The sequence below is a fragment of the Equus przewalskii genome, chromosome 6 (assembly GCF_037783145.1).
Source record: "Equus przewalskii isolate Varuska chromosome 6, EquPr2, whole genome shotgun sequence".
Lineage (NCBI taxonomy): Eukaryota > Metazoa > Chordata > Mammalia > Perissodactyla > Equidae > Equus > Equus przewalskii.
The window spans coordinates 46,679,299-46,701,981 of record NC_091836.1 but is presented as its reverse complement, the minus strand read 5'-3'; the positions used below and the strand labels follow the sequence as shown (position 1 = coordinate 46,701,981).

The window sequence follows — 22,683 nt, the reverse complement described above, 5'->3', positions numbered from 1 at the left end:
ATTGCTCTCTTGGAAACAGTATTAATAAACCCTATATGTGAATATCACTGTTTGGATAATAGCAGGGGTGAGGTACTCTTGCAGAGAATTCAGTTTATTCAATTTCTGAGCATTCAGACAAGGCAGAAAACCTAAGCTTTTCCTATAAATCACAATAAATATGACAAATACAAAATTGTTAGCAAGAAACCATTTATAATGTGCTTCTCATTTTTTACAGAAGTCATATGGTAGAGAGACTCTTTGAAAGTGAAGAGGGTGGTCAATGTGGAGAAAACTTCAGCCTTCTTCCCAATCTCAAACTGAAAAAGAAAACTACAGCAAAACCGTATAAATGCAGTGCATGTGGAGAAGTCTTCATGCATCATTCATCGCTTAATAGGCACGTTAGATGTCACACCGAACACAAACCATATGCCTATCAAAAATGTGCAGAGAAGCCATATAAATGTAAGGAATGTGGGAAAGCCTTCCCTTTTCCCAGTTCTCTTCAAATACATGAAAGAACTCATACTGGAGAGAAACCCTATGAATGTAGAAATTGTGATCAAGCATTTACTTTTTCCAAGTCTCTTCGAATACATGAAAGAATTCATACGGGAGAGAAACCGTATGACTGTAAGGAATGTGGGAAAGCGTTCTCAGCTCCCTCAAGTCTTCGATCACACATGATCTCTCACACTGGAGATGGACCGTACAAATGTAAGGAATGTAAGAAAGTATTCGTTTCTCACAGTGCTTTTCGAATACATGAAAGGAGTCACACTGGAGAGAAACCCTATGAATGTAAAAATTGTGGTAAAGCATTCATTTCTTCCAGGTCTCTTCGAATACATGAAAGGAGACACACTGGGGAGAAACCTTATGAATGTAAAAATTGTGGTAAAGCATTCATTTATTCCAGGTCTCTTCAGATACATGAAAGGAGACACACTGGGGAGAAACCCTATGAATGTAAAAATTGTGGTAAAGCATTCAGTCATCCTAATACTTTTCGAGTGCATGAAAGACATCACACTGGAAAGAGACCCTATAAGTGTAAGGAATGTGGGAAAGCCTTTATTGCTGTCACAAATCTTCAAGTGCACATGATCACTCACACTGGAGACGGACCTTATAAATGTAAGGAATGTGGAAAAGTTTTCATTCATCCCAGTTCATTTCAAATACATGAAAGGAGTCACACTGGAGAGAAACCCTATGAATGTAAAGAATGTGGGAAAGCCTTCAGTTTGTATGCTAACTTAAAAAGACACAAAATAACTCACACAGGAGGGACACCCTTTGTATGTAAAGAATGTAGTAAGGCTTTTATTTCTCTTCACCTTTTCCAAATACATGAAAGAAATCACACTAGTGAGAAATTCTACGAATGTAAAAAATGCAATAAAGCATTTACTTCTTTCAGTTCTCTTGAAAGACATGAAAGAAATCACAGTAGAGAGAAACCGTATGAATGTCAAAAATGCAGTAAGGCATTCTGTTATCCCAGTTCTCTTCGAGTACATGAAATAACTCACACTGGAGAGAAACCCTTTGAATGTAAGGAATGTGGGAAAGCCTTTATAGCTCGCTCAAGCCTTCGATCACACATGGTCTCTCACACTGGAGATAGACCTTATAAATGTAAGGAATGTGAGAAAGCATTTATTTCTCTCAGTGCCTTTCGAGTACATAAAAGGAGTCACACTGGAGAGAAACCATATGAATGTAAAGAATGCAGTAAGGCATTCAGTTGTAGCAGTTCTCTTCGAAAACATGAAAGAATTCATACTGGAGAGAAACCCTATGAATGTAAAGAATGCAGTAAATCATTCACTCGTTCCAGTTCTCTTCAAGTACATGAAAGAACTCATACAGGAGAGAAACCCTATGAATGTAAAGAATGCAGTAAAGCCTTCATTTCTTCCAGTTCTCTTAGAGAACATGAAAGACTTCATACGAGAGAGAAACTGTATGAATGTGAAAAATGTAGTAAAGCATTTACTTTTCCCAGTTCTCTTTGAAGACATGAAAGAACTCATATTGAAGAGAAACCCTATACATGTCAGGAAAGTAGAAAAGCCTTTCTTTCTCATACAAACTTTTGAGGATATGTGAGAAGGCACAGTAGAGCAAAAACATGTAAATATAAAGAATGCAAGAAAGCCTTTTGTCATCCCAGTTCTTTCTGAAGGCATACGAGGAGTCACTTGATAAAACCTCTTGAATGTAAACAATGTTGGAAAGATGTCACATGGCCTACATCCTTCTATGTGAAACTCCCACCAAAAAGAAATATAAATGTAAGTCATGAAAAAGCTTGATGGAAATATACTGTGTTTACGCAGCCTCTTTCCTAAAGTGCAGCATTGGATTGTGGGTTTCTATTAATTACTTTCAGAAATGAATATTGAAGTGAGATAATTCTGAAAATCATCCTTCATCAATAATATATACGATTATTAGGTAGTGCTTTTTCCTTAAATCTGTTAATAGTATTTTCTCTTTCATTTATTTTATAATGTTTTAAATGTTCCGTGTTAAGGGGCCATTGAAAAATGACAGTTTGTGTTTGTTAGGATTTTCTTACTGGCCATGTATTGCAGTTCCTGGATACGCCTCATCCATTGTGTACATTGTTCTTTTCTCAGAGTAAGCTCTTTTCGGGGGGTGCTGAGTATAGGAGCCTGTTTTTATTTTCCATGCTATTAAACATTTGGAACAAAGTTTTATGTGTGGCAAGTTTATCAAAGAGTATAGTTTGCTGGGAATTCTTATTTTCGTATTTGGGCCTTTTCTCTTGGTCCTTCCTTCTGACTGGTATTTGGTGAATAGGGTTTGAATCTTGTAGAGGCCTGTGAGAGGGCAACAAAATCTAGACCTGGACACATCACCCTTGTATTATGTTGTGTTGATGAGGGTGATATTAAGAACCAGATCTTTAAGAATCTATTCCTTTATGGTTCCATGCTGGAATTCACCAGTAGCTTCACTTGCATGAGATTTGGACGGCAGAAGCAAACAAGGGATTACTCAGATTTTGGAGCCACCACACAGGGAGAGAGACAGCTACTTAGGAGCACTAAGGACACAACCTTCCATCCCATTTTCTGGGTTCTTTACCCGTTAGTCAAGAGTAACTTGAAAACCACACCAAGGTCCTGGGGGGTTATCATAACATGCTCTACCAAATTCTCCAGTGAAATTCTGGCTCCTTTGTAGAAATACTTTCTGAAGTCAGCGTTTCACATTTGTTCTGACCCTTGGAAGTATCCTACCAGTAGTCTGATTCCCTTGCTCTTTCCAGAAAACTGTTCAGCCTATGGTGTAAGCTGTATCTTCATTAAATACAGAAATCTACTAATTGCCTTCACCTTATTCTTCACTTTCTTGAGAGTGTCCTCTGACTTGAACTTATATGATGTTTTGTTGGCCAAGTGAATTCCTTTGGAAGGAATTAAGAGCTTTGTGTTTTATGGCTGGCTTTTCCCCATGTTCAGGTAAAATCTTTGTGCCAGGACTCTGGAGCTGTGGTGGGGACAATAGAAAGCCTCTCTCTGGGTGACAGTCCCATTCTAGGGGCTGAGTGATCAGTGCAGTGGAGAGACAGCAGCCAGAATGCTCTTGATTGTCTCATGTTACAGCTACCTCATGAGCTGGGGAAAGAGTGGTCAGTACCCAGAATTCTCAGCACACCATGAGCACACCAGAGCCTCTGCACCATGAGAAGGGGCTGGGTGCAAGCAGGGTGTCCCCACTTTTCATGTGAACCAACAATGGCCTGAAATTCAGCAACAGGTGAGGGCAGGATGGGTAATGTTGAAGTCCTGCTCCTCCTGTGAAACAACCCCCTTCTGGAAGCTTAGGGAGGGAGAACCTTGTCTTCTGGTTCGGGGGTCAGCACTGCGGAGAGGAGGGCTCACTTGCTGAGCTGAGAGCAAGGAGGGAGCAGACATGGTTCAAATCCCACACTCCCCTTCTCACTGAATTTCCATTGGTTTTCTTGAGTAGATGTTCCTCGTTTGCTGTTTGACATTAGGACAATTTCCAGAGGCTTTAAATGGTTGGTTTAAAATAATATCCACCAGTTTCACTGGGGAGTGGTCAGTGGAGCTCCTCATATTGTTATACCCCCTAGTGCATTTAATACAGTGCCCATATCAGCAAACCCTCTCCAGATTGACATACAATGGTAATACACTGTAATCTTAAGTGGTCATTCTGGGATTGTCTGGTCAGCATCAATGAGGTAATCTGCCACATGGGCCCTCTTTATCCCCCAAAGGAAGATGAGGTTATCTGACTAATAAGACCTTTTTGTCCCCAAAGTGAGGTAACCTTGCCCAAAATAATCCTTTTTTCTGTTTATGACTTCTTTCTGCCTTTAAAACCTTTCCTTTTCTGTACCCTTTGGACCTCCTCTCTACTTGCTAGATGGGATGCTGCCCAATTGAGGAATTGCTCAATAAAGCCAATTACATCTAACAACTTACTAGGTTGAGTTTTTGTTATGTCACAGATTTGGTGGCAGCAGTGTGATGCAAAGCAAACTTCTGACAGTATTTGGGGACAGTGAGAAACACAGACAAGGTACTGATGAACCCTTTTTGAGTTGTCTGTCTTTCGAACCATTTCTGAGGGCCATGGAGAAGTTCCATCTTGGTTCTGAGCTCTACTGTCTTGCCGAAACCTCTCAATCTACCTGGCTTTCCCGTCAGTTCCCTGTTTGTCTGGAAGCACTAGTTCACATTGAGAACTGCTAGTAGTTCAGACCACAATTCTCCATTTGATTGGAAGACCAAGTTCTTGGATTTGTCCCCAGATTCTGTGTTGAAAACTGCCAGTGACAGCTGCAGTTTCCCATCTGTGTGGCATCAGTCCGCAGTCCCTATTGGTTGAGGTCCATTAGTTCAATCCATTCCCCACTCCGAGGTTCCATGTTGGGAATTGACCATGTGTATGGGGCCTTTTCCTGGCTAGTCACAGTAACATCTTTTGGTTACTGCTGGTGTGTCAAGGTGCATGTTTGTTTTTCTTGTTTTATGTAAATAAAGGCTATTGCTAAAGAGGATCTCACAGACCAAAAAGCTGCAAAAGTGGTAGGCACGGGTGGGACATTTAAAGGCTGCTGGAGTGCTCACCACCTAAATCAAAGGCTCCCAGGTGAGGATAAGTTGGTCAAGGATTGGGTTAGATTGACACGAGGTCACCCACCAACCTCAAGAAAATTTCTGTGCAACGAGATACACTGTGAAACATCACACAGTCTCCACCCGAGTGGCACAAACATTTTAGGTATTAGTTTGGGTCTGAGAGGCTCAAAGTAATAGAATACTTAAAATCTAAACAGTTAAGCGTGCCACTTTTGGGCACAACTGCAGTGGATGTTGCAGGAGCACGTTGGGACATGGCTTGGCTCATGTTTGCCCCTTCAAGGAACGGTGTGGCCTCCAACAAAGGACCAGGTATCACCTGCGTCTGCGCGCTTCAGGAAAAGCAGAAATCCCTGCCATTTCCTGCCACTTCCTTTGGTGCTGTGCCCCATTGCATTCTGGGAGTCATGTGACGCGAGAGGCCTTGTGCCTGCAGAGGGTCTGGCTGAGATTGCCGTTTCCCACAGGCCTTGGGGCTGGAACTCTGCAGGGTGAGTCCTGATCCAGAGAAAGTAAGCATTGGCCTTTTGAGTGGGCTCCAAACTCACTCTGGAGGCGGGTTCTGAGATGAGCTGTTGGCGTCAGCACATGAGCCACTGAAATGGCAGGGTGGAATGTTCCAGAGATCTCAGGAGAGTGATGAAGGTACAGCCAGGTGCCTGAGGGACTCCCAGAGGTTAGACAAGACGGGGCATCTCTTTGACATTGTTGGTGCTACTGAGACTATTGTGAAACTGTGCTCGTTGGTGCAGAGGTGATGTGTATGTGACAGCATGGAGTATTGTGTTCCAGGGGCCTGTGCCTCATGACATGGGCTCTGGGTCTGCTAGTGCCACACCTCACAGTCACCTGGGGTTGCAAATGTGAAAACAAATACAGGAAACCTCATTTAAAATGGAGTCAGGAAGCCCTGAAGCTCGTGTACTACTATCCACCATACCTTGCAGACCCCAAAATGGAAGAAGTGTCCTTCCCATTCACCAGCAGGAGGAAGGATTTGTCCTTGCTCAGCAACAACCCAGCCAATGAGAAACCACCACAGTCAGTCACTGTCAACACAGCAGGATTGTTTAAGGTTGTGACCCAAAAGAACTCCCAAATGAACTCCCAAATTATTGAACCCATAATCCAGGACACAGAAATCCTGACTTTCAAAGACTTTCTCAATGTGAACAAATTATGCTCCGTGTGCACCTACACTGAAGAAAAGGGAAACCTGTATCTCAAAATAGGCCCAAGGAGGGGCTGACCCCATGGCCGAGTGGTTAAGTTCGCGGGCTCCGCTGCAGGGTGCCCAGTGTTTCTTTGGTTCGAATGCTGGGCGCGGACATGGCACTGCTCATCAAGCCATGCTGAGGCAGCGTCCCACATGCCACAACCAGAAGGATCCATAAAGAAGAATATACAACTATGTACCGCATGGCTTTGGGGAGAAAAGGAAAAAAAAATAGGCTCAAGGAAGCCACAGTTACAACCTCAGAAAGAGCGTCACTCCCCACCCCATGAGCATGTGCACCCCCAGCTTTCCAGGGCTCAGCAGCTCCTCTCAGGATAAAGGCTCCTTCCATGGGGGTGTGAGTAGCAGGACACTTGCAGGGGGAGGCTCCCCAGGAAGGACAACTGGGCCTTCAAGTCCCTCCATTTGCAGGTTCAAGGGGGCCTTAGCTTGTAGTCATTGGCTTCAGGCCTCTGCTCCCCACCTGAGTTGCTTTGCACCACACTGACATATTAAATAACACATACCCAGTTTTTGGACAATCCAACAAAATCACTGAAACCCAGTGTTCATGTAGGAAGGAGGGAAGAAGATTGTAAGGCTCTTTGCTAGGTCAAGAAGGAAACTCACAAGTATATAGAACATGCTGGAAAAAAAGTTAATTAGTTGTTATTTCCATGGCAAGAAATTATTTTATAAACTATCGATCATACTTGAGAACTTCTGACATGGGAGCAGAATATCAGCCTCAACTTGTCTTCTGCAGGGGCATTTGCCTTGAAACAGTGCTGTGAGGTGACACTAGAACCGTGAGCCTTCCCTATAAACACACACGATGAAAAGTCCCGTCACCATGAATAATACTTAGTGTCTCTCCATTTTGATCTTTGTTGACAAGTGGGGTCTGACATAGTTTTGCCAAATAGTTACACAGGCACATACACCAGGGATGCATTAGGTGGGTATCCTTCCAGAACTTTAGTCAGGTTCAGAAAAAGCAATGGAAGTAAAAACAAGCCATCAGTTCAGAAGAAAAGTGACTTCTAGGTCTTCAGAATGGTTCTTTAGAAAACATTCTGAATGCAAATATCTGTATCCCATGGAGAATATGAGCAGGGGCTCTTTCTCACTGGTGGTTAAGTCACTCTCCGTGGTTATGACCCACCCCTTACCTGTGGTTACACTGTTTAATCCATCTGTAATGAGACATCAGAAAGCTGGGTTTCATCTAGATAATCATCTCACTGATTAGTGCGTCCATGATGCTAGAGAGTAACATTCATTCTGACGACATTGGAATCACTTCATGACAGGCACCCTCTCCACACAGTCTGTACAGATACCATTTCTGACTCTCCCAGTTTCCTGAGGAAATGCTCACCTTTGATATCATCTCAAGCAGCCCCACCCAAGTGCACCTGAACTTCATCAGTAACTCCGCCATGCCCAGGGACAGAAGCATGCCTGGAGGCCATCTGACGGATGGACACTGAGGGGCAGAGCCAAAGAACCACAAGTGATCTCAATGAAGACAGAAAAGAAGGGCCCAGTTTGCAGCCATTGCTCATCATACAAGGGGGACACTGCTGGGCAGTAGCATCACTGATCAGTCACCCGTGCAGTGTAGGAAGAAAAGTTCTCTGGGTATTCAGCATCAAGCATTGAGTGATGGAGAAGATATTTCCACTTCATTATCTGTTTTTCATCTTCCCTTTAAGAACTACCTGGAAAATAATAGCCTAGAAGCAGGTTTTCTGGAAATAGCTCTGATTTCCTAAAGTCAGGAATGCCTCTGGGGTTTGGTTTGTTTGTTTTATCTCCTAACTCCTCCTCTCCACCTCAAATAAAGGACACACCATCCTAAGGAAGTGCATGCACTGGGCAAAATGCACAAGTCTGGCTCCCCTCTCTCACACTGTTGAGCTGCAGGAACATGGCGCTGAGGAAACTGTATTTCATCACTGCCCTTGCCCTGTGGGAAGGGGTTTGCGCCTGTGGGAATTGTACAGTTGCAATAGGGGCCCCATCTCGGCAGACGCTGGGGATGTGGTTCCTGAACTGATGAATTGATAAATTGTCCTGCTTCTCACAGGTGGCAACAGGGACAGTCTGGCTCTGTCTTGAGGTCACATCATAGTGCTCTCAAAGGTCCTTTAATCACTGTGGTTGGCACAGTAGACATGACATCTTAAAGCTGTGTTTGGTAAGATCAGGTGGTTATTTATTGCCATCATGGCAAACATGAGGGCCAGAATATACTTAGAGTGTTGGTGCATCCACCCTCGCTGAGGGAAGCCCATGAGAGCTCAGGAATATCCTTCATACAAGATGGTCTTCTAAGCCAAACAAAGAGCTCCACTGAAGAAGCACAGGGACTTATTTTTAGGTATGGAGAGAGAGATTTTCCCCATGACTTTGAAAAACGGACCTAATGGAAGAGTTACCCTAGTTTCAAGAAGCTGCTATGTTGGAGGAGGTAATTCAGAGGATGCAACCACTGGTACCCTCAGGCAATCAGAGGCTCCATACCACCCCATCCTCAGAATGTACGTCCTACCCACCATTTCTGAACTAGAAGCCATTTCAAGGATGCAGCCTGGAGAGAATACTGTATTGTTGAGACCATCTGGACTTTAGACAGTACTGAGCCCCATTAAAGCCTCTATGTAAATGATTAAGACTCTAGCGGGCAGGGGGGAGGTGTACTCATCTTGCACCACCTAAGACAAGCCTCATATAGAAGTTCCTAGCCTATTAAAACTGCCATCTCCCCATCTGGAGGGATCTGCCTCTTTCTTCAGTCTCTCCTTGCCCTCCATGGACAGGAGCCAGTTTCAGATGTCACCCAGAGACCTCTAGAGGGTGTGAACCAAGACGCTCTTAGCTCTGAAGAAGAATAAGAAAGTAATTGATCCTTCTTGTGCTGGGAAGCATGAAGTACCTTTAAATGGTAGAATGTCTAGATATATGTTTGCACTTTAAAAAATATTTTTCTTCATGTTCTGCTGAAATATTGACATTGTGTTTGAGGTCGTGGTGGGAGGGAAAATCAATCAAATTGTTCTGTCTAGTGGGGAAGGCATGAATTATCAAAAACTAATTATCACAGCATTTATTGAGTGAAGATTTCAAAGTATGGGAAAGTAACCACCCACAGAAAAAATGAAAAGAGTCATCGCAGAACTTTATTAAAAGCATTAGTTCTCTGTAATCTTACAGGCCAGGTGCAGCTCTACGTGTCAAGGAAGCATTGAGTCACCTGTAGTGTAAAATGTAGATTCCACAGAGAGAATTCTGCTTTCTAAGTCGTTATCAAGATGATGATGACAATGACAGTGAGATTAGGCACAGGAATGCTGACACTGATGATAAAGGCACTTTAGGGAGGCTTACTAAGTGTGGGGCACTGCACTCAGCACCATAGGGGCACTGGCTCATTACTTTCCATCTTCACAGACTTCTAACAGGGAAGCACATATGAACAAGGCTTGTTGCATCTGGGGTGCAACTTCTTGCACATTGTTACACAACAGAATACATACTTTCTCTATGTATTCACACGTGGAACTTTCTCTAGTGTAAGTGAAATCCTCACCATAAAAAACAGCTCATTAAATTTAAAATACTAGGAAATATAAAATTCAAAATACAAAGTAACATCTCTGACCACAATGGAATGAAAGTAGAAATCAATATCTTGGGATATTTGGGGAAACACAAGTATGAGGAAATAAAAAAAGACACTCCTAAATAACAGTGACTCAAATAAATCAATAGGGAAATCAGAAAACATTTTTAATGAATGAAAATGAGGAACCAATATACCAAAGTTAATGGGCTACATCAAAAACACTATATAGACAAAAATTATATCCATAAACACCTAAACTAACAAAGAAGAAAGGTCTCAAATCAATAACTTAACCTTTTACCTAACACATTCAAAAGGATCAGAAATAAAACCAAAAGTAAGGAGAAAAGGAAATAATAACAATTAGAGCAGAAATTAAGAAAATAGAGAATAGAAAACCCACAAAAAAATCAATGAAACCAAAGGTGGATTCTGTGAAAAGTTCAACAAGATTGAAAATAGAGAACTAACAGACAATTTAGCTAGATCGACTTAAAGAAAAAGAGAGTCAACTCAAATTCCTAGAATCAGAATGAGAGAAGTGATATTACTACTGAGATTATAGAAATAAAAAGGATCATGAAGGAATTCAATGAACAATTGCTTGCAAACAAATTAGATAACTTAGATGAATGAGCAAATTCCTAGAAATACACAAACTACCAAAAGTGACTCAAGAAGAAACAGAAAATCTGAATAGAATTATAGGAAGTGAAGTGGTTGAATTAGTAAGCAAACTACCCAGAAAGCAAAGCCCTAGGGGGTTTCTCAGCAGAATTCTCCAAAACATCCAATTAAGGTTTGATAGTGATTCCTCACAAAGCCTCCCCAAAACAGAAACAACGCACTTCAAACGCATTTGCGAAGCCAGTGTTAGCCGGATACCAAAATCAGACACAGGTATCACAAAGGAACTACAAACCTCTTTCCCTTGTGAATATGGATCCAAAAAACCAACTCATACCTGTACCTGATCCAGCAACAACCTGAAGGAATCACACACCGTGACCAGGGGGGATTTACTCCAGGGGTGCAGGGTCGGGTTAACCTCTCAAAACCCATTAAGGAAGTACGTCCTATTAGCAGAGTAAAGAGCAAAAATGGCCTGGTCTTCTCAATAGACTCAGAGGAAATACTTGACAAAATCCAACATCCTTTCATGATAGAAACACTCAGCAAACAGGATTGGAAGGAAATTTCCTGAATCTGATACTGAGCAAGTGTGGGACACCCACAGCTAATATTGTATTTCATGGTGAAAGGCTGAATATTTTCTCCCCAAAATGAGGAAGGACACAAGAACCTCTGCTTTTGCCACTTCTATTTGACAAAGTACTGGAGGTTTTAGCTGGAACAGTTTTGCAAGAAGAGGAAACAAAACGCATCCAGACTGAGTAGGAGGAAGTAAAACTATATTTACTTGCGTGTGACTTATCTTGTAAATGGAGAACTCTAAGGAATCCACTAAAAAAATCTCTTAGACCTGATCATCGAGTACAGCAAATTTGTATGGTACAAGATATGAATATAAAAATAAATTATATTTTATACACTGCAATGAACAATCTGATAGTGAAATTAACAAAAGAAATCTATTTCAAAAGAAATCTATTTATGATAGCATCAAGACGAATAAAATAGGAAAAATTTAATAAATTAGAAAATACTCTGAAAACTGCAAAACATCATTAAAAGGTTAATAAAGATCTGTAAGTGTGAAATATCAAGTGTTGGTGAGAATATGAAGAAAAGGTAACTCTTGTGTACTGGGCATGTAAATTGGTACAGCCACCATGGAAAAGAGTATGGAGGTTCATCAAAAAATTAAAATAGACCTACCATGTGATTCAGCAATTCCACTTCTGGGTATTTATCCAAAGAAAGCAAAAATGCTAACTCAAAAAGATATGTGCATCCCTATGTTCACTGCCCCATTATTTACAATAGCCAAGATATGGAAACAACCTAGCTGTCCATCAATAAATAAATGGATAAAGAAATTGTGGTATAGGGCCAGCCTGGTGGCGCAGTGGTTAAGTGCGCACGTTCCGCATCTCGGCAGCCTGAGGTTCGCCAGTTCGGATCCCTGGTGTGGACATGGCACCACTTGGCAAAAGCCATGCTGTGGCAGGTGTCCCACATATAAAGTAGAGGAAATGGGCACAGATGTTAGCTCAGGGCCAGGCTTCCTCAGGAAAAAGAGGAGGACTGGCAGTAGTTAGCTCAGGGCTAATCTTCCTCGAAAGAAAGAAAGAAATTGTGGTATACTAGTACAACGGAATATTATTCAGCCATATATAAGAATGAATCTTGCCATTTGTGACAACATGGATGGATCTTGATGGCATTATACTAACTGAAATAAGTCAGATAGAGTAAGATAAATATTGCATGATCTCTTTTATATGTGGAATCTTAAAAAAAAAACAAAAAACAATAAACAAATGAAAACACCAAGCTCATGGATACAGAGAACAAGCTGGTGGATGCCAGAGGTGGAGGTGGGGAGTGAGAGACATGGCTGAAGAGGTAAAATGATAAAGAAAACAAAAGAAAGGGGGTTGTACCAAAAACTGCACATTTATAATCATATAGTGACAGAAAAATGATAATAAACTTTAATCTAAACTCACAAACTACCCACCATTGCTACTGGATGGCCATCAGTGACTGTACGCACATGCAAAGGGGTATCAGTTACAGAGCTGCAAGCATTCTGAGGGGGTGTGGAGAAAAACCCTCTTCTAGCTACATTTTCGCTGAGGCTAATTTCTAATAATAATAACCATTAAACTTTTTTATTGCCAAAAATTTGATTTTCAGTTTAGGAAATTAAAAGTAAAGGGGTGAGGTTGGAAGGGGATTTGGCTATTTGGACACTGGCGATCTTTAATAAAGATGAGTGAAGGCCTTGGAGTGATGCCATCCCTTTTCTTGTTCTTTATTTCTCCCTAACCAATAGAGGCAAGAAAAAAAAGAATGAAGCCTAAAAATAAATAAATAAATAAATGGGAAAATAGCCCATGTTCATGGATCCTTAGATTTAACACTGTTGAGATGGCAATGCTTCCTAGAATAATGTAGATTTTCAACTAAATCTCTATCAGAACCTCAGTTGACTTTTTATGCTGTCATAAAGCATGAAGTCATAAAGGAAACCTGAACTAAACTGGAGTCAAGAAGGCCTGTAGGGGGAGCTCTCACACCCTACCATACACCCTCAATTACACGAAACAGGAAGAGAGGGTGGCTTCCATCCTACATAAGAAGTAAAACTACTTTACTGCTGAAGGAAGATTTCTCTTCTCACCAGACAATGGCCCAGCCAATGAGAAAAGCTGCAGCTCAGCCAATGAGGGGCCATTGCTGCCCTGAGCTGTTACTTTCCAACAATGGATTTTTCATTTAGAACAGATCCTCCCTACTCTCTCTTTTTCTCTATAAAAGCAGCACCTTTTCTAGGGAAGATCCAAGATGGCGCCGTGAGTAGTCCTCTTTGTTTCTCCCCCTTTGAGTCTACAATTATTTGGACACTTATCGCTTGACAAAGGATATCCAGACAGCTTCTCAGGGCGTCTGAGAGACCCACGCGACTATGCATCGGAAGGCGGACGGACTTTCCTCCAGGAGGATGTGGAAATAGGTGAAAACTCTCCGACCCCGACCGAGCAGCCTAGTACCCGCAAGCGGCTTTCTTCCAACGGACGCCCCCAGAGGATCTACACACATCTAGGGCAGGAGCGAGCACACAACAGAGGAGCGACGGTGGAAACAGGTGACCAGAACCCTACCTAAACCACCCGCAATTACTCCTAAACGCAGAGGGAAACTTTGGAGTTGCACACCTGAGCCCGCGGGGAGAGTCTCTCCCCGCCATTGGCGGGGAGACCCCGCCTGGTGTTCGCGGCGCCCGGAGGGTCCCAGAGAGAGTCGCTGAGGGTACGGAGGTCTCCCAGCTGCCGTTGCCCGCCCCGTGGGAGTAGGGATTGCCGGAGATCTTGGAGAGGACTGGGGCTGGGGGAAGTTTCAAAGGCCGGCTCTGCGACCCGGAGGGGAAGCTCCGGAGTTCCGCCCAGGCAGCAGACAAAACTCTCTGTCTGCCATTAGCAGAGGGGCCACGCCCAGCATTCACGGCTCCGGGAGACTCCGGGAGAGAATCCCAGAGGGCGGGGCGACCCCCTGCTGCCATTGCCCACCCCGTGGGAGTAGGGATTGCCGGAGATCTCGGAGAGGACTGGGGCTGGGGGAAGTTCCATAGGCCCGCTCTGCGCCCCAGAGGGGACGTTACAGAATTCTGCCCGGGCAGCAGACAAAACTCTCTGTCTGCCATTAGCGAAGGGGCCACGCCTAGCACTCAACTCCGGGAAAGCCCTGGAGAGAATCCCAGAGGGCGGGGCGACCCCCAGCTGCCGTTGCCCGCCCTGTGGGACTAGGGATTGCCGGAGATCTTGGAGAGGACTGTGGCTGGGGGAAGTTTCAAAGGCCGGCTCTGCGACCCGGAGGGGAAGCTCCGGAGTTCCGCCCGGGCAGCAGACAAAACTCTCCATCTGCCATTAGCAGAGGGGCCACACCCAGCATTCACATCTCTGGGAGAGTCCCGGAGAGAATCCCAGAGGGCGGGGCGACCCCCAGCTGCCGTTGCCCGCCCTGTGGGACTAGGGATAGCTGGAGATCTCGGAGAGGACTGGGGCTGGGGGGAGTTCCAGAGACCCAGCTTCATAGCCTAGGGGGAAACCCTACAGGCTCACAGCAGCCTTAGGGAAAGCCTCTGCACAGCACCAGTAGAAGGCACCCAGCCGGCAGCCACAAGGCTGGAAGACCCCAGGGCAAAAGCAGCATAGCTAGGTGAACTAACCACAGACTGTAGAAGATGCCAATAGCTCTCCTGCGACCCATAGAGGACAAGTGAGATTTGGTGGGTGCCGACAGCAACGGAGCGACAAATATAAGTGATCCCACCCCTGGCCGCTGGAAAAGCCCATAACACCGTTGCAGACCCCAAGGAGAGAGCACATCTAGGTGGGCTGCAACAGTAGGCACCAGCAGCCTGAAGCCCCCCTGTGACGGCCCCCATGGCAGAGGAGGGAATCCAAAGGGCCACTGTGGCTACAAGGAGGGGCCCAGGCCCAGTTAGCAACTGCGGACAGGGTTCCTGGTTGGTGAAGTATAAACAGCTGCTCCCCCACCGCAGCAGCTGAAACAAGTGAAAGGAGCAACTAAACTCTATCTCCATGCGGAGGCACAAATCAACAACATCAAGCAATATGAAAAAATACATTAAATCTCCAGAACAGAAAGAAAGTAACAAATACACAGAAAACAATCCCAAAGAAAATGAGATATATAACCTAAATGATGATGACTTCAAAACAGCCATCATTAAAATTCTCAATGAGTTAAGAGAGAATTCTGATAGACAACTCAACGAGTTCAGGAGCTATGTCACAAAAGAGTTTGATACGATAAAGAAGAACCAAACGGAAATATTGGAAATGAAGAACACAATAGAGGAGATTAAGAAAAATCTAGATGCTCTGAACAGTAGGGCCAATAATATGGAGGAAAGAATTAGCAATTTGGAAGATGGCAATATAGAGTTGCTGCAGGCAGAGGAGGAGAGTGAAGGAAGACTAAAAAGAAATGAAGAAACTCTCCGAGAATTATCAGACACAATTAGGAGATGCAACGTAAGGATTATAGGTATACCAGAGGGAGAAGAGAAGGAGAAAGGGGCAGAAAGCCTATTCAAAGAAATAATGGCTGAGAACTTCCAAAATCTGGTGAGAGAGATGGATCTTCAGGTGACAGAAGCCAATAGATCTCCAAACTTTATCAATGCAAGAAGACCAACTCCACGGCATATAGTAGTGAAGCTAGCAAAAGTCAACGACAAGGAGAAAATACTAAGGACAGCCAGGCAAAAGAAACTAACCTACAAAGGAACCCCCATCAGGCTATCAGCTGATTTCTCAGCAGAAACTTTACAGGCTAGAAGAGAGTGGAATGATATATTCAAAAATCTGAAGGACAAAAATACAGCCAAGAATTCTCTACCCAGCGAAAATATCCTTCAAATACGATGGAGAAATAAAAACTTTCCAAGATAAACAAAAATTAAGGGAGTTCATTGCCACAAAACCTCCTCTACAGGAAATCCTCAGGAAAACCCTCATTCCTGAAAAATCCAAAAAAGGAAAGGGGCTACAAAACCAAGAACAGAGGAGATAAGTAGAAGGACAACAACAGAGAGTAGCAGCTCTACATCAGAACAGATTAAACCATGGGACGGGAAACAAAGGAAATTGAAGAAAACCGGAAAACAAGACACAAAATGGCAGTGGTAGGCCCCCACATCTCAATAATCACTCTAAATGTAAATGGATTGAACTCCCCAATCAAAAGACACAGAGTGGCAGGATGGATCAAAGAACAAGATCCAACAATATGCTGCCTCCAGGAAACACACCTCAGCCCCAAAGACAAACACAGACTCAGAGTGAAGGGATGGAGAACAATACTCCAAGCTAATAATGAACAAAAGAAAGCAGGTGTCGCTATACTAATATCAGACAAGGTAGATTTCAAAGCAAAACAGATAAAGAAAGACAAAGACGGACAGTATATAATGATAAAAGGGACTCTCCACCAAGAAGACATAACACTTATAAATATATACGCACCCAACACAGGAGCACCAAAATTTGTAAAGCAACTCTTAATAGAACTAAAAGAAGACATCAACAACAATACAATAATAGTAGGGGACCTCAACACACCATTAACACCAATGGACAGAACATCCAGACAGAAAATCAACAAGGAAATAATAGAATTAAATGAAAAATTAGACCAGATGGACTTAATAGATATATATAGAACACTTCATCCAAAAACAGCAGGTTACACATTCTTCTCAAGTGCACATGGAACATTCTCAAGGATTGACCATATTTTGGGAACCAAAGCAAACATCAATAAATACAAGAGAGTTGAAATAATATCAAGCATCTTTTCTGATCATAATGCTATTAAACTAGAAATTAACTACAAGAAAAAAGCAGAGAAAGGTGCAAAAATGTGGAGACTAAACAACACGCTTCTCAACAAACAATGGATCATTGAAGAAATTAAAGAAGAAATCAAATTTTATCTGGAGACTAATGAAAATGAGAACACGACATACCAAATCATTTGGGATGCAGCAAAAGCAGTCCTAAGAGGGAAATTCATCGCAATACAGGCTCACCTCACTAAACAAGAAAATGCTCACATAAGCAACCTCAAACGACACCTAACAGAACTAGAAAAAGAAGAACAAACAAAGCCCAGAGTCACTAGAAGGAGGGAAATAATAAAAATAAGAGCAGAAATAAACGATATTGAAACAAAAAAGACAATAGAAAGGATCAATGAAACAAAGAGTTGGTTCTTCAAAAAAATTAACAAAATTGACAAACCTTTAGCCAGACTCACCAAGAAGAGAGAAATCGCAAATTAATAAAATTAGGAATGACAGAGGAGAAATCACAACAGATACCAATGAAATACAAGAGATCATAAGAGAATACTATGAAAAACTATTTGCCAACAAATTGAACAACCTGGAAGAAATGGACAAATTCCTAGACTCCTACAATCTCCCCAAACTGAATCAGGAAGAAATGGAGAATCTGAATAGGCCAATCACAAGTAAGGAAATAGAAACGGTAATCAAAAACCTGCCCAAAAATAAGAGTCCAGGACCAGACGGCTTCTCTGGAGAATTCTACCAAACATTCAAAGAAGACTTAATACCTATTCTCCTCAAACTGTTCCAGAAAATTGAGAAAGATGGAGAACTCCCTAACACATTCTATGAAGCCAACATCACTCTGATCCCCAAACCTGACAAGGACAACACAAAGAAGGAGAACTACAGGCCGATATCACTGATGAACATAGATGCAAAAATCCTCAACAAAATTTTGGCAAACCGAATACAGCAATACATCAAAAAGATTATACACCATGATCAAGTGGGATTTATACCAGGGACACAGGGATGGTTCAACATCCGCAAGTCAATCAACGTGATACACTACATCAACAAAATGAAAAAGAAAAACCACATGATCATCTCAATAGATGCAGAGAAAGCATTCGACAAGATCCAACACCCATTTATGATAAAAACCCTCAATAAAATGGGTATAGAAGGAAAGTACCTCAACATAATAAAGGCCATATATGACAGACCCACAGCCAACATCATACTCAATGGACAAAAACTGAAAGCCATCCCTCTGAGGACAGGAACAAGACAAGGGTGCCCACTTTCACCACTCCTATTCAACATAGTACTGGAGGTGCTGGCCAGAGCAATTCGGCAGGAAAAAGAAATAAAAGGAATCCAAATAGGTAACGAAGAAGTAAAACTCTCGCTGTTTGCAGACGACATGATCCTATATATAGAAAACCCCAAAGAATCCATAGAAAAACTATTAGAAATAATCAACAACTACAGCAAAGTAGCAGGGTATAAAATTAACGTGCATAAATCAGTAGCATTTCTATACACTAACAATGAACTAACAGAAAAAGAACTCCAGAACTCAATCCCATTCACAATTGCAACGAAAAGAATAAAATACCTTGGGATAAACTTAACCAAGGAAGTGAAGGATCTATACAATGAAAACTACAAGACTTTCTTGAAAGAAATTGACGATGACATAAAGAGATGGAAAGACATTCCTTGCACATGGATTGGAAGAATAAACATAGTTAAAATGTCCATACTACCTAAAGCAATATACAGATTCAATGCTATCCCAATCAGAATCCCAAGAACATTCTTCACAGAAATTGAACAAACAATCCTAAAATTCATATGGGGCAACAAAAGACCACGAATTGCTAAAGCAATCCTGAGCAAAAACAAAGCCGGCGGAATCACAATCCCCAATTTCAAAACATACTACAAAGCTACAGTGATCAAAACAGCATGGTACTGGTACAAAAACAGGTCCACAGATCAATGGAACAGAATTGAAAGCCCAGAGATAAAACCACACATCTATGGACAGCTAATCTTCGACAAAGGAGCAGAGGGCCTACAATGGAGAAAAGAAAGTCTCTTCAACAAATGGTGTTGGGAAAACTGGACAGCCACATGCAAAAGACTGAAAATTGACCATTCTTTTTCACCACACACCAAAATAAACTCAAAATGGATCAAAGACCTAAAGATTAGGCCTGAGACAATAAGTCTTTTGGAAGAGAATATAGGCAGTACACTCTTTGAGATCAGTTTCAAAAGAATCTTTTCGGACACTGTAACTCCTCAGTTGAGGGAAACAATAGAAAGAATAAACAAATGGGACTTCATCAGACTAAAGAGCTTCTTCAAGGCAAGGAAAAACAGGATTGAAACAAAAAAACAGCTCACTAATTGGGAAAAAATATTTACAAGCCACTTATCTGACAAAGGGTTAATCTCCATAATATACAAAGAACTCACACTGATTAGCAACAAAAAAACAAACAACCCGATCAAAAAATGGGCAGAGGACATGAACAGACATTTCTCAAAAGAAGATATGAATATGGCCAATAGACACATGAAAAAATGTTCATCATCACTAATCATCAGGGAAATGCAAATCAAAACTACACTAAGATATCACCTTACACCCGTTAGATTGGCAAAAACATCCAAAACCAAGAGTGACAAATGTTGGAGAGGATGTGGAGAAAGAGGAACCCTCATACACTGTTGGTGGGAATGCAAACTGGTACAGCCACTATGGAAAACAGTATGGAGATTTCTCAAAAAGTTAAAAATAGAAATACCCTATGACCCAGCCATCCCATTACTGGGTATCTATCCTAAGAACCTGATATCAGAAATCTCAAGAGTCCATTGCACCCCTATGTTCATCGCAGCATTATTTACAATAGCCAAGATGTGGAACCAGGCTACATGCCCAGAAACTGATGATTGGATAAAGAAGATGTGGTATATATACACAATGGAATATTACTCAGCCATAAAAAATGACAAAATTGGCCGATTCACAACAACGTGGATGGACCTCGAGGGCATTATGTTAAGCGAAATAAGCCAGTCAGAGAAAGACGAACTCTATATGACTCCACTCATAGGTGGAAGTTAGTATATTGATAAGGAGATCTGATCGGTGGTTACCAGGGAAAAGGGGGGGTGGGGGGAGGGCACAGAGGGGGAGGTGGTGTACCCACAACATGACTAACAATAATGTACAACTGAAATCTCACAAGGTTGTAATCTAGCATAACATTAATTAAAAAAAAAAAAAAAAAAAAAGCAGCTCCTTTTCTTGGTTTTCTGGATTTGCCTATGGTTTGCCACAGCGTGCACACCCCAAATTGCAATTCTTTGGCTATTCTTAAATAAACTTATTTTAAGATAAAATAACAGGCAAATTTGCATTTTAAGTTAACAAAGGAAATTGACAAGCTGCATCATAAATTATATGGAATTGCAGGGAAATCAGAATAGCCAAACAAATCTTCAAAAGTAAAACAAAGCAGTAAGATTAATATTTTCTGATTTCAAATCTGACTGCTCAGCAGAGTAATCAAGGAGTGTGGTCATAACACAAGGACAGAACACAGATCAATGGGTTCGATTGAGATTCCAGATACAAACTCATTCATCTCTGGTCAATTGATTTTCAAAAACGGTGCCAGGAATGAGGAAAGAATATTCTTTTCAAAAGCTGCTGCTGGGACAACTGGATAGCAACATGCAGAAGAAGGAAGTTGGACTTTCACATTACACCACACAATAATTTACCAAAATGGATTGAAGACCTAAACCTGAGGTGAAACTACAATACTCTTAGAAAAAACGGAAAAATATGACCCTGGATTTGGCAAAGAATTATTACATATGATACCAAAAGCAAAAACAGTAAAAAAGAAAAAAAAAGGATCATCTGAACTTCATTGAAATTAATCACTTTTGTGCTTCAGAGGACACCATCAGGCAAGTGAAAACACCCATGGGAACCCCTGTGCACTTCTGGTGGGAATGCAAAATCATGCTGCTATTGTGGAAAGCAGTACGGCAGTTTTTCAAAAATTACAGAGTGTTACCATATCATCCAGCATTTCCATTTCTGAGTATATACCCAAAAGAATTCAAAACATTGACTGAAACAGATATTTGTACACCTGTGTTCATAGGATCATTATTCACAGTAGCCAAAAAGTGGAAGCAACCCAAGTGTTCATCTACAGCTGGATGGATCAACAAAATGTGGTTACACATACAACTGAACATTATCCAGCTTTAAAAAGAAATGAAATTCTGACACATGCTACAACATGGGTGAACCTTGAGGACATTATGCTAGGTGTAACAAACCAGTCAAAAAAAGGAGAAAAACTGTATGATTCCAGTGATATGAGGTGCCTAGAGTGGTCAGATTCATCCACACAGCACAATGGTGGTTGTCAGGGGCTCTGGGGCAAGGGTAACGGGCTGTTGGTGTCTAATATGGGTAGAGTTGCAGTTTTGCAGGATGAAGAGTTCTGGAGATTGGTTTCACAACGCCAGTGTACTTCACACTGTGAACCATACACTTAAATATGGATAGATGTAACTTGTATGGAATAAATATAGTAGGTGGTCAAGAGGTACACACTTCCTGTTATAAAATAAATAAGTCACGGGGATGTAATGTACAGCCTGGTGACTGGAGTTTATACTACTGAATTGCATATATTTTTTTTTAATTTTTTATTTCCTAACCCCTCCCCCACCATACATAGTTGTATATCTTAGTTGCAGGTCCTTCTAGTTGTAGGATGTGGGATGCCGCCTCAACGTGGCCTGACAAGCGGTGCCATGTCCAACCCAGGATCCGAGCCCTGGGCCGCCACAGCGGAGCGCGCGAACCCAACCACTAGGCCACGGAGCCGGCCCCTGAATTGTATATTTAAAATTTGCTGAGAGTAGATCTTAAAAGTTCTCATCACAAGGAAAAAAATTTATAACTATGTGTGGTGATGGATCTTAACTAGACTTACTATGGTACTCCTGAAATGAATATAATGGTATATGTCAATTATGTCTCAATTTAAAAATAACAAATGAAGTTTTGATACATGCTGCAACATGGAATTTCCTGAAAAATTTATACCAAATGAATGAAGTCAAACGCAAAGACCGCATATTATATAATTCCATTCTTCTGAAAGTCAACAAATACGGAAATGTATAGAGACAGAAAATAGATCAGTGGTTGTCTGGGGCTGGCGCTTGGAGGAGCTAAGTGGGAAGACAGGGCAGTGGTAGGTTAAGGGTAGAGGCGTTTCTTTTTAGGTGATGGAAATGTTGTGAAATTGACTGTGGTAATGATTGCACATATCTGTGAATATATGGAAAACCAGTGAGTTGTAGACATGAAAGGGCTCCGACGGATACTATGTGTATTGTATCTTAAGAAAACTGTTCAAATAAGTGGATAAATGCATTGAGTTTTGCAATGCAAATGAGTTTTGCAATCTAATCTTTTAAGCCTATGAATATTTTCCATGTACATCCCATATTTACATAACCTTTTCTGGTTTTTTGTCCTATCAGTCCAAACAGGAATTGAATTACCTTAGGGATATTATAGCCTTCACACTTCAAAGTTCTCTCAGGATACATTAAAGAAATGATCTAAAATAAA

At 41.8% G+C, this 22,683-nt stretch overlaps 2 protein-coding genes across 4 annotated transcripts in view; both read left to right on the top strand.

Annotated features, from left to right (window-relative positions):
• Window positions 1-3,355, top strand: part of LOC103545474 (zinc finger protein 709-like) — a 78,655-nt gene extending 75,300 nt beyond the window's left edge. For all 3 annotated transcript variants that reach the window (XM_070625367.1, XM_070625369.1, XM_070625368.1), the window contains one exon: window positions 221-3,355. In XM_070625367.1, coding sequence (XP_070481468.1) covers window positions 221-2,006 — 1,786 coding nt within the window. In that variant the 3' untranslated portion in view covers window positions 2,007-3,355. The remainder of the gene's footprint in view (window positions 1-220) is intronic.
• The window catches only part of LOC103542102 (zinc finger protein 791-like), a 257,519-nt gene that overhangs the window by 8,049 nt on the left and 226,787 nt on the right, over window positions 1-22,683 (top strand). The gene's annotated exons all lie outside the window — the stretch shown is intronic.